This window comes from Grampus griseus (genome assembly GCF_964374135.1).
Source record: "Grampus griseus genome assembly, chromosome: 2".
NCBI lineage: Eukaryota > Metazoa > Chordata > Mammalia > Artiodactyla > Delphinidae > Grampus > Grampus griseus.
The window spans coordinates 158110309-158122929 of record NC_139018.1 but is presented as its reverse complement, the minus strand read 5'-3'; the positions used below and the strand labels follow the sequence as shown (position 1 = coordinate 158122929).

Sequence of the window (12621 nt, the reverse complement as noted above, 5' to 3'; positions counted from 1 at the left end):
TTAGAGACAAACTCTACTAAAAACCATCAGAATTGTAACTTTAGACATAATCTAGTTCAAACTCGCCCTTTTTTAGAAGATAAAATAAAAGAGTTAAAGGCTGGTTAAAATACAACTAATTCGTGATAGAACTGAGGACCAGAACTAAGCTTCCAGACTCCTTAAACAGTTCATGTAAACTCTGGAGAGTTTATGTGCCTGGCACTGGAGATATGGGAATAAACAAGACAAACGTGGTAAACCTGCTTTCTTGTAGATCAGCATCAAGTGTCAAACATATGTAATGAGCACCACAGAGGAAACATACAGGATTCTATGAGAGCATTTAATAGGGTATAAATTGACTTTGTAGGACAGGGAAGAGGTGTTTAAGAAAGAAACCTTATTGCTGTCATCCACCAACATCCTCATTATTCCCCTCCTTCGCTAAGGACTCACTAATTCATCACTATTCCTATCATATTCTTAGTGATGTCAACATTCACTCAGATAATCCACCCAAAACTCTTGTCTCTCAGTCATTTGACTTCCTGAATTAAAACAATTTTTTCTTCCATTTTTTCTTCATCACTGTCAAAACCTCCCATGGTCATCACTAGTAATTACACCATTTCCAAAAATCTAGATTTTAAAAATCCCACATTCTAAACACCCAACTTCTATCTCTGCAGTTTACTCTAGTACCTCGATTCCAACTATCCTTACATTTCACAGGATTTCCCACGTATTAATTGTCCCAGTTTTTCACTGTCTTTGCAGCAACTAAGATGTGCTGCGAGTATAAAACACAATCAGATTCCAAAGATTTAGTACTTTAAAAAGAATGTAAAATATCTCATTAACAAACTATTTTTTAATATAAATTTTTAAATTTTGGCCGTGTTGGGTCTTCGCTGCCGTGCATGGGCTTTCTCTAGTTGCGGTGAGCAAGGGCTACTCTTCGATGCAGTGCTCAGGCTTCTCAGTGCAGTGGCTTCTCTTGTTGCAGAGCACGGGCTCTAGGTGCACGGGCTTCAGTAGTTGTGGCATGTGGGCTCAGTAGTTGTGGCTCACGGGCTCTAGGGTGCAGGCTCAGTAGTTGTGGCGCACGGGCTTAGTTGCTCTGCGGCATGTGGGATCTTCCACGACCAGGGCTCAAACCCGTGTCCCCTGCATTGGCAGGCAGATTCTTAACCAGGGAAGTCCCTAACAAACTATTTATGTTGATAACTTATTGAAATAATTATATTCTGGATGCACTGGGTTAAATAAAATGTTATTAAAATTAATTTCAACCTATTTCTTCCTACTTTTTAAATGTGGTTTTTAGAAAAATTTTAACTTAGATATGTGGCTCACATTATATTTCTATCTGTGGTACCTAGGATAGTACCTGACACTTAGTAGGTACTCAAAGGATTTTGATCAAATGAAGAATGAATGAATGAATATAGTAATTTTTCATCTGAACTATAAGACCTGACAAATGAATAATATTCAGACCAAGAGGAACAAGTTTTCTAGTCAGATAACATTTGCAAAGGCAAAAAAACGAAATTTCAAAAACTGAAAGGCCAATATGACTGACTGGTTAAGACGAGGGTAATGGGATGAATGCAGTAAGACTAGAAAGACAGGAGCTATGCTACATATGGCCTAATAGGCCTCGCTGTGAAACTGCATATTTATGAGGAATCACTGACTAACTTTTAAGCAGGGAAGTGACATGATCAGATTTCCATTTTGAAAGTGACATTCAAGTGGCACAGTGTGGATAATAGCGAGGTGATCAGAGGGGGTACGTGGTGATGAGAAGACAGAAGCTACAGCAGTTGTATAAGCTTTACACTAGGAGATGGAATAGACAGATTTAAGAAGAAGATTCAACAGGACCTGGTACAGATGAATCAGTAGTGGTAGTTGGGGAAGGAGGTGCCAGGAAAGAATAATGGAGGAGCCAAGAACGATGCCCGGGTTTCGAGTGCGTGAGTCAGCGGAAAGTAAGTAGTAGGAGAGACTGGGGAAAGGGGATGAGTTCAGTTTCTATAAGTCTGAGGTACCTGTGACTCAAACAAGCAGATATATGGATTGAAATTGCAGTGGAAGAGAGATCATTCAGATGGGAATAACTAAAACAGCCTAAGGGGGTAGGTGTAGAAAGGAGCTCATACAAAGTCACTGTAATATTTCAAGGTAAGGGAGAACAAAGGGCCAGACGGTAACAGGAAAAAGTAGAAAAGAATGTCATCACAGAAGCCAAAGAATTAGCTTTAAAAAAAAAAAAAAAAAAGAGGGAATGGTCAATTGTGTGAAGTGATGCTGAGAAAACAAGCAAGAAAAGAACTAAACACTGATCAAGAAGCTTGAGATGTTTCAATTCTGGCTGCACAAAATCAGTAAGGAGAGAAGAAATAAAGATATGAGAAGTGTAAGTTTTCTAAAAAGGCAAGCAAGGATGGGACCCAGAGCAAAGATAAGGACTGACCTTAGTTAGGAGGAAGCACACCTCTCCTCCATTACAAGAAGGAAGCAGAATAGGACGAATGAGGACACCAGTAGGCTTGGAAATGTAGTGGTAAGAAAGTATATGTCTTATACAATGAGGTCTATTTTCTCTATGAAATAAAAGATGAGAAAGGAAAGAGATTTTAAAAGGGAAGAGAAAATTTAAAACAGTTTATGGTGTAAAATGACATGGAAGGACTTCCCTGGTGGCGCAGTGGTTAAAAATCTGCCTGCCAGGGCTTCCCTGGTGGTGCAGTGGTTGAGAATCTGCCTGCCAATGCAGGGGACACGGGTTCAAGCCCTGGTCTGGGAAGATCCCACATGCCGCGGAGCAACTGGGTCCGTGAGCCACACTACTGTGCCTACGCTCTAGAGCCCACAAGCCACAACTACTGAGCCCACGTGCCACAACTACTGAAGCCTGTGTACCTAGAGCCCGTGCCCACAACAAGAGAAGCCATCACAATGAGAAGCCCACGCACCCCAAAGAGTAGTAGCCATTGCTCTCCACAACTAGAGAAAAGCCAGCGCACAGCAACGAAAACCCAATGCAGCCAAAAAATAAATTAATTAATTAACTTAAATTAAATGACGTGGAAAAAGAAAGTGGGATTGCTGGGCTATACTGAGGCCTCACTTTTGAGTGGTAACCATGATTTTTAAATGGCACTAATCAACCCTTTCCACTACACTGCCTTCTAAAAGTGTTTGTTACTACAAGTCTTAGGTTGCCAGTATTTGAACTAAGTATCTTTTTCCATATGCTGCATTACATACCTTTCTGGTGTTTAAGTAGAGGGCATTAATTCCCCATGGCCCAAATAAAAAGGGTTCCACAAAGTACCACACTTGCCTTTCAAGAAAATGAAAATAAAATTTACCAAACCCAATTTTATCACACCATGTAGAAATTACTAACAGTAATTAAACATAAAGTCAGGAAACAAACTAAAGGTAAATTAAATTTTTTCAGTAATACACTTTTTCATTAACAGTATTTTTGTTTCCTTTAAGTTTCAAGGAGATAAATAATAAAATTTTGCTCCAATCAAAAGCAGTTGAGAATATCCAACTGCACATCTTACGTACTATGCTTCATTTAAGCTCTAAATAAGAATATAATTCACATTTGAATTAATAATTAGATAATCTCACAGAAGTGTTAGAATTTTTTAATTTTAAAGTATACTATGACTGAAATACTTTCTGCCTTATTATCAGCAATATGAGTTTACCAATTGTACAATATAAAGTTTAGATATATTCGTTGAAAGCTGTATATGTGAGTGATATTACAAGGAACTTGTCCTGTCTAAGCTATATATATTTCTAAAAAGTTTAAAATTCGTGCAATTACCGTATTTGATATTACTCTGGTAATCAGGGGGAAAATTAACTTTACATATAAAGTGGAAAATTAGGCTCCAAGCCTTAATCCACACTGAAGTTCTGAGTGTATGTTCATGCCTGGAATTCCTTCTTAACACTGCAGTACAATGGTAGAAATTCAAAATTATCTACGTGCAAAATTAGGTAATTAGGTATTTCACAACAAAATACCACTATGAAGGACTCCTAGGTGTATATATGGAAAAGAACTGAAAACAGGCACTCAAATACTATACATGAATATTCATAGCAATACTATTCACAACAGCGAAAAGGTAGAAACAACCCAAATGTCCATCAAAGGATGAATGAATAAACAAAATGTGGTATAATATACATACACTAGAACATTACTAAGCCATAAAGAGGAATACAGTACTAATACATGCTACCAAGTGAATGAACCTTGAAAACATTACGCTTTATATAAGTGAAAGAGACACAAAAGGCCACATATTGTATAATTCCATTCATATGAAATATATAGAATAGGTAAATTCATAGAAACAAGGCAAACTGATGGATGCCAGGTGCCGGGGGGTTGGGATGGGGACAAACTGCTTAACAGGTATGGGCTTTCCCGAGGAGTGATGAAAATGTTTTAGAATACATCGAGGCGGTGGTTGCAGAACATGGTGAATGCACTAAATACCACTGAACTGTATGCTTCAAAATGGTTGGTTTTATATTATATGACTTACAGCTCAATTTTTTAAATTCCATTATGAAGCATATAATATAGCTATATTCTAATCAACCTATGGCAGGAATTACTAACAAAATGGTTTGTAAACTTAAAATACATTAACTATTTTAAAGCTCTCTACTCCTTATTGTCATAAATAAATCATAATAACATTCATTATCTTTTCCCCCACATATAGAAATTGTGCAATGGATTTAAATAAGCCTTTTATCTTTTAGAGACACGTACTAAAATATTTATGGATGAAATGATACATCAAAGATGGACTTTACAATAATGACAGACAGACAGGAGAGGATTACAGATGAAAGGAGACTGGCCATGAGTTGGTAATTGTTAAAGCTGGATGTTGAACACGTCGGGGTTCATTATGCCATTCTCTCCACATCTGAGTATATGAGTTTTTAATTACTGTGCTAAAAATTAGTAAAATAAGACTTTAAATGGTTTCCTTATACTTTAAGCTATACCTGAGATGGTACTACCAATATTCTTTAGTTGATATAAATCACAATTCCACAAACATCTGCTGAACTTGCTAAGCACAGATGCATATCAAAATTAGAATCTGATAACAAATAAATATTATCTTCCTTAGGATGTTTTGTTTTGCTTCCAGATTTTTTTCACAAATACTAGTTCACTACCAACTATTTCTCAGAAAATTTCATTTTGTAAATGAAGAAAATTAGTAAATTAGTTAGTTAAGTGTACCTATTTGGGTTGACACAGAGTGGTAATACTAAAAAACTTCAAGTCTCCTTTCTATGGAATTAATGTTTACAGTTAAAATCATCAGGTTAGCTATCTCCTTTAAAAACAAAATCCAGTAACTGACATTTTCCAAAATCAAACAATTGCCATTTTCTCAATATCATACTTTTTTAAAAAATCCCTTATTTTTTAGGATGGCGTCTTATTAAATAAATATTAAGGTCTAAAACATTTGTAGCCCCAGGGTTTGACTATTATTCTTCAAAAGTCAAACCATAACTTCAGTAAAAATTACAATCAACACAAAAAGACATTAGAAAAAATATATAGCTCCCCCCAAATTCAAACTTTTTAAATGCTCCAAAATTACCTTTCAACTATCACTTTTACCTTACTTTTCTTACAAACACTATTTTCATGGAATTACGTCTACACAATCTCCTAATGTCTGACTCAAACTCTTGTCCCAATATTAGCACTCTTCTTCTCTGGCTAATACATTCTTGCCTATTAACTCACAAATTTCTAATTCCTAGGACATAATTTAACTGAAGATACAGTTATTCTAAATGGCCACAGAGGGACTTTCCTGGCTATCCAGTGGTTAAGATTCCGAGCTTCCACTGCAGGGGGGATCCCTGGTCAGGGAACTAAGATTCCCACACGCCTCACAGCACGGCCAATAAATAAATAAATGGTCATAGATCAGAATCCAAATTGCCCAAATACCTCTTTTCTACCTCAAGGAGTATTAGTATTCTTCAGCTATCAGAACCAACTGGAGAGAGCAGAAGCACATAAGAGGAATTAGAAAAGTGTTCTTATCCTAAGGGATTATTTCAACAATTTTCTTTAAAAAACCCTCTTCTAAAGATACAAACCTACTAAAACTGAGGATCTAAACACACCAGAACTAGATCACAGTACCACACGTAAAGTTCTTATTATATTATAGTTACAAAAGGAAAAAAAGAGAGATGAATGGACTTTCATTAAGACCTAATATGCAAGGTCAGATTCTGCCTGTTTGACAGCAGCGTTAATGTTTAATTAATGTTATGACACGATATAGGTCAATCTAACAATTAACTGAGGATTTTTCATAAAATTATCTAAAATCCCATTTTATTGTGTTTATTGAGATATGACTGACATATAACACCATATTAGTTTCAGGTGTACAATATAATAATTCACTATTTTTATATACAGCAAAATGGTCACCACAATAAGTCCAGTTAACATTCATCACCACACAAATTAAAAAATTTTTTTTTTCTTTCTTGTGGTGAGAACTTTTTAGATATACTCTAGTAGCAATTATACAATACAGTATTATTAACTAGAGTTACCATGTTGTACATTACTAAAACCCTGTTTAATTCATTTAGATTTCCAACCTATATCTCTAATTTTGCTAGCCACTGTTTTACTCAAACTTCCAAGTGCAAGTAAGATTTCTACCATTTCCAATCTGTCCTAATCTCAGCAAGCACTTTGACATCTTTACCTGAACATAGTTTGTGTGGAAATCAGAACTACCCAAAATATTTCAAGACATTTTTTTGTTTTGCTAACTTCTACTAATTCTTCTACAAATTTCCTTATCACAATTGCAAAGCTGATTCAGAACAGAAAAAAAATAAAAGGCAAAGTTGCACAAGAGAAGAGGATCCACTGAGCTCAGTGAAAAACTAGCCTATGATTCCTGTAATTCAATACTTCAAGTGCCAAAGTTACCATCTTTTGTGATTGGGCAAGTCCCCAAATTACAAACACACCTGTTCTTGTATTACAACTTGGAACGCAGAGGAAACAACAGTAAAACAGTTGTTAGTTTACCAGACATGACCCATCAGAATCTATTCCATGACATTTCTGAACTACTCTGAGTTCTAGACTCATTCACATCTGGAGACAGTGTGATATGGAAAGAGCATAGCCTTTGGAGCCTGTCAAGAGTTAGGGAGAAATCCTGACTGCCAATCCCTAAATGTGTGATCAAACAAAAATTCATTTAACTTTTCCAAGTCCCAATTTCCTCATCTGGAAGAGAATACTGCCTATCACAGAGAGTTTTTGTAAGGATTAAAGGTAATACAAATCAACCAGCACAGACTGTGAAAGAGTAGGTACTCAATAAGTAGAAGCAAGTTACTCTTCCCTTTTCTATTACCCTTTTCATACATTTCTTTTTATCCACTTAGGATACAGAATCAGAAAATCTGGGTTTGATTCTAGGCACCATCTCATACAAGATATGGAACTTTAGGCTAGGTATTCAACGTCTCTGAACCTCAGATTGCTCATTTGTTTAAAAAAAAAAAAAGAAAGAAAAAATGATCATAATTATTGTAATACTTAAGTGACATTAGTTTATAAACTGGAATAAACTGTAAAGTACCAAAAATGTCAGCTTTTACCTACTCTAAAGTGCTCCCCCTCAAAAAATTATCTGCCTTCCAAGATCACATGGGTATAATGAGCAAATGAATATAAACTGACGTCATGGGTGGAGGAAATCAAGCTAAATTAAGTAGCTCACTGATGACATCCCCTTCATCTTCCCAGACTTTAGTATATACTTGTTAACCCAAACAAGCCCCTGTTGGCGGAATTCTGGGGAAAAAATTAAATTAAAAAGTTAAGCTGGGCTTCCCTGGTGGCGCAGTGGTTGGAAGTCCCCCTGCCGATGTAGGGGACACGGGTTCGTGCCCCGGTCCGGGAAGATCTCACATGCCACAGAGCAGCTAGGCCCGTGAGCCATGGACGCTGAGCCTGCGCATCCGGAGCGTGTGCTCCACAACGGGAGAGGCCAAAACAGTGAGAGGCCCGCGTACCGCAAAAAGAATTAATTAATTAATTAATTAATTAATTAATTTTTAAAAAGTTAAGCTGTAAGGGAGACTTTTCTGTCCTTACCCTATCTATGCTGAGAAACCTTTCGTAACCAGTTTCTACTCCTTTTCACTTAGATCTCTGCCCTATTCCTCAAAATAATCCCCATGACAAAGGCAGTATGGACCCTAAAGTAGAGCAAAGAGAACTGGCCAGATGAACAAACAACTCTTCAAGTTGAAGAGTGACTGTCCTTGACACAATCCACCAGAAAATTCAAACTAAAGGTGGGAAAAGGCAAAGATTTTTCTTTATGTCTATATAAATGTTTATATAAAGTACACTCTCTGCTTTGAATATTATTTTCCCATAAGAATTTCAAAAACCCTGTCCTTTTTAAGATAGTGGACTCTTATGAGAAGTTTTGCTATTAATAATACAATTTAATAATTAAAGTCAACAAGACCAAAAGAGCTAATAAAGTGCTCAAGGACTCAATTGCACTACAGCCAAAAGAACTTGCCAGCTAAACACCTTACCTGAGCTGTACTTCCGAACTGTAGGAAAACAACAAAATGAAAAGTAAATTCTCAGGATAAAAATCACTCAGGCAATAATTTAACTCACCTTGGGTATAAAAAAATTCACAAAACACAAGTGACCATATACCTTCCCCAAGAGAAGGTATGTTTACATAGGGTGTTAGCCCTTATCCAATCGGTCACAGAAGGGATACAGAGAGATCTCAAAAGACATCTAAATGGATATTTCTAGTACTATGTGTTCCTTCTTCACAGCACCACAGCACATCACAAAATCAGCTACCATCTTCTGAGCCTGTCAGAGCGTGACCCTGTCTGAGCCTCCTGGGAAGGGAGCTAGTGGCCAGCTTCATGCAGCCCAAAGTTTAAAAGCTATTACAGTGCTATGTGTGAATTTCATTCTTCCCCCCCTCCCCAGTATTTCTAAATATCTCACTGGTGTCAAGTTTAGGACCACCAAAAAAACTTGGGGCCAGTGACAGTGGATCTTGGCATCATGGTACTAACATGCTTAAAAGACTATGTGAGAAATAACATGATTTATTTTATTAGGGATATAATGAAATTTTAAAGTGCTTCAAAATTACGGTGGCAAGAGGAGAAAAGAAAAGGGTCAGGGGAAAAAAAATGTACAGCACACAACTACCTGAAAAAGAAATAGCCAAAAGACAGGTTAAAACACGTTTGCATTGGCAAACACGTAGCAGTTAACACACCATATATTTGTCAGATTTCCCAACATGCAAAACGAAAAGAAGCCACCCCTTTATGAAGTGCCTATCTGCTGACTTCTACAAAGAAATGACTTTTCTAGAAAGGGGGCAATTTAACTTTCTGTGCTCTCCCTCTGACTTTCAAAATCTTTAAAACCTTCAGCAAACTGAGATTCACTTCAATTTTAAAGTTCTTCATGTGAAGTTGAATAAAACATGTTTATTTTTAATATCGATAACCTACAGAAAATTTTTCTGCTCGAAAACTATATCCACATTTCTACTAGATTTTAGAATATTTTTTTAAAAGCTAAATATAAAGTTTGCAAAAACAAGTAATACAGTAGATGTGGCAGGCATTCAACAAGTTTATCAGTGGAATTCCTAAAGTAAAAGCTTGAAAAAATTTGTGAGATGAACTCCTAGTAGTGCTACTGAAGATACAATGTTACTAATATGGAAATTGAGAAACATTCAAAATATTCTGAAAACAGTATCTCCTTCTAAAAATAGAGGAAAAGCATCTGCCAACACAGAAACCACTGGTTCTTAAAAATGATAATCACGTGGGATGCATTGCTATAAATACTTTAGTTCTGAACTGCAATAACCCCAGCCTCTGAAACCACGTTTTGGTCATGCCTTACCACTAACAAGCGAATTTTTGGTGCCATTACATTGATATAAAGGACTCTGCTACTTTTATTTGCTTCTACTGCAAACTGTTAGTTTATGCAGTTAAAGATCTACACACCAAACTACCACACAACATAATTCACTTTCAATCATTAAAATAAAAGCAAACAACCGACTATCTGCCATAGGTAAGGTCCCAAGAATTTTCTAATAAATTTAGAATGACATATTTGACATTCTGGTTCTAGTTCGGGGATTCATTCTCTACATGTACTGTAAAGAGAGAAACCTCAGGAAAAAAGCAACCGGCGATTACACCATTCTATTTTAAGTTAAGTTACTTAAGAAGCCAGCAGTTCAAGAACTTTTGGGGAAGAGAGAGTATTGAAGCCATTTTTCCAAGCAGTTAAGGATAATTTGTGCTTTACACAAACGACCGCCCTAACAACCTCTAGAATATATTACGGTGGGGGCGGAAGTGAAAATGATGAGACGCGGGGGAGAAAACCCGACTTGAAAACGGACAGGCGGGCAGATTTACAAACCTTCAATTAACGGAATTCGGAGATTTAACTTCTCTTCTACGCCCTCCCTCGCTCCCCACCCGCTTCCTCCTCTCCTCGGGGGAGGTCTGTGTGATGTGACTCACGACAAATTTTAAAAATAAATAAATAAATAAAAGACACACCCTCTGGGCTGAACTGACATACTCTCGCCCCCACCCACCCTCCCCCGACGCACCCCCCGCTTCTCCTCTCGCTCCTGCCGCTCCTCCCCAAGCCTCGTCCCAGCCCTCTGCTCTCCGCTCGCTCGCCCGGTCCGAGACCCTCGGCCGGCGGAGAGGTGGCGGGGGGCTCCGGGACGGAAGGCCAGCGGGTGGAGGGCGGCCGGGGGGCAGCGCGCTCGGGGGGCCGAGCCCGCGGGGAGGCGGACGGCAGGGGGGCGCCGGACCGCGGCGGCCGCTGCTCCGGGCTCCCTCGCCCATTTTCTCTCTCCGCTTCTATGGGTTTCAACCACCACGGCCACTTCCTGTATTGCAGCCCGGCCACCCGCTCTCTCCCCGACTGGGACTGGGGCTGGGGTTGGGGCTGCCGCTGAGGTTAGCCAGTTCCCCACCCCGCCCAGTGGGCTAGTCACTCGGGCGGCCGGCGGCGGGTCCTCGGCCCGGCCGGCAGCGCCCGCCCGCGCGCCCGCGCTCCTCACCTGTATGTAGTTGTTTTCACAGTAGTCCGCCACCCGGGTCAGATTCTGATAACTCTCTATCAGCGCCCTCTTGCCAGACGGGATCTCCTCCTCTAGTAACATCTGCAGCTCTGCCATTTTCCACCCCTCTGCATCGCTTCCTCTCGCGTTAAAGAGACAGAGGCTGCAAGGTCCGCGGAGGTTTCGAGCACCTCACAGCCCGGATACAAACCGCCTGCCCGCCCTCCCGCCTGGTATTGTGGGACGGCACCTCCTCCTCGCTCTCCTCACGCTCTCCACCCGCCTCCACCCACTTCTCGCAGCCTCCCCAAGCTCGTTTTCTCGCGAGCCTTCCTGTCTTTCCCTCCCCCTTCCCGCAACCACGGGCTTTTTCCCCCCCCCTTTGGCATGGCCTTCTGGGAATTGTAGTCTCTCGCTGGCTTGGCCGCCCATCGAAAGCGCATGCGTCCAGGGAACCTCAGAAAAAGACCCGGGAGGAGAGCAATTAAAGAACTTGGAACAAGGGTGGTGGTTTAAATCCCGAGTTTCTTGACAGCTCCGGGAGATGGCGCCACAGGGTGATTCTAGAGAATGAAACCGGTTCCCGGAGAAGGCTGTGAAGCTTGGCAGAACTTGGTTAACTAGGAAACGCCCTTGAATCAGATACCCATCTGATAAGGATTTAAAAGGACTAGAGTATGGAAAACTCCAAATCTTTACTTCCTCTATTTTGTTAGAGATAACGCGACTCAAGCTTTACTTTCTAAACTTCTGCAGGCTTTACTTTCTAAACTTCCTCAATTCACTTAAAATTTGGGCAACACTTGATATTAACAGCTCTATACCAAGCAATGTACTCAACATTGGGGGTACAAGTTGAGTAAGGAGACTGTATACACTTACAGACCCACGATTTAAAAACAAACACACATATATAATCTATAAAAAATATTTACTATGTTGTACACCTGAAACTGGAGTCCCCTTAAAACCATGGTCCCTTATTGAGTTTATGATTAATCTCTATCCAAAACTTCATTCATTTCTTTCTCCCCTCTGACCTCTAATCCTGTGCTAACACTAATCAACCTACGTCAGGTGACTATAGTTACTGCTGTCAATAACGTCGTTAATGCACTAAAATCGCTGTTACAGGTGTCATCATTAAGGTACAAACTCAGGATGTTTCTCCAGGGCAAGGTGAGCTCACAGACCGTGGACCATGGACCACCTGGCCAGAGAATCATAAACTGGAGACATTCTGACTCCCGAAATCACGATTAAGAAATGTCACAGAAATGTCACAGGGCAACGATTAATCCCAGTTTCTTTGGTCCTCATCTTTAAAACACCCGTAACTCAAAGACCAAGCTGGAGTGGGTTTGAGGCTTTTCTCTCACTCACTTGGCTTGGCGCC

General features: G+C 39.5%; 1 protein-coding gene across 13 annotated transcripts in view; it reads right to left on the bottom strand.

The window, feature by feature from the left end:
• Positions 1-11439, bottom strand: part of ABI1 (abl interactor 1) — a 103413-nt gene extending 91974 nt beyond the window's left edge. For all 13 annotated transcript variants that reach the window (XM_082647262.1, XM_082647268.1, XM_082647271.1 and 10 more), the window contains exon 1: positions 11226-11439. In XM_082647262.1, coding sequence (XP_082503388.1) covers positions 11226-11342 — 117 coding nt within the window. In that variant the 5' untranslated portion in view covers positions 11343-11439. The remainder of the gene's footprint in view (positions 1-11225) is intronic.
• Between the last annotated feature and the right edge of the window lie 1182 nt (positions 11440-12621).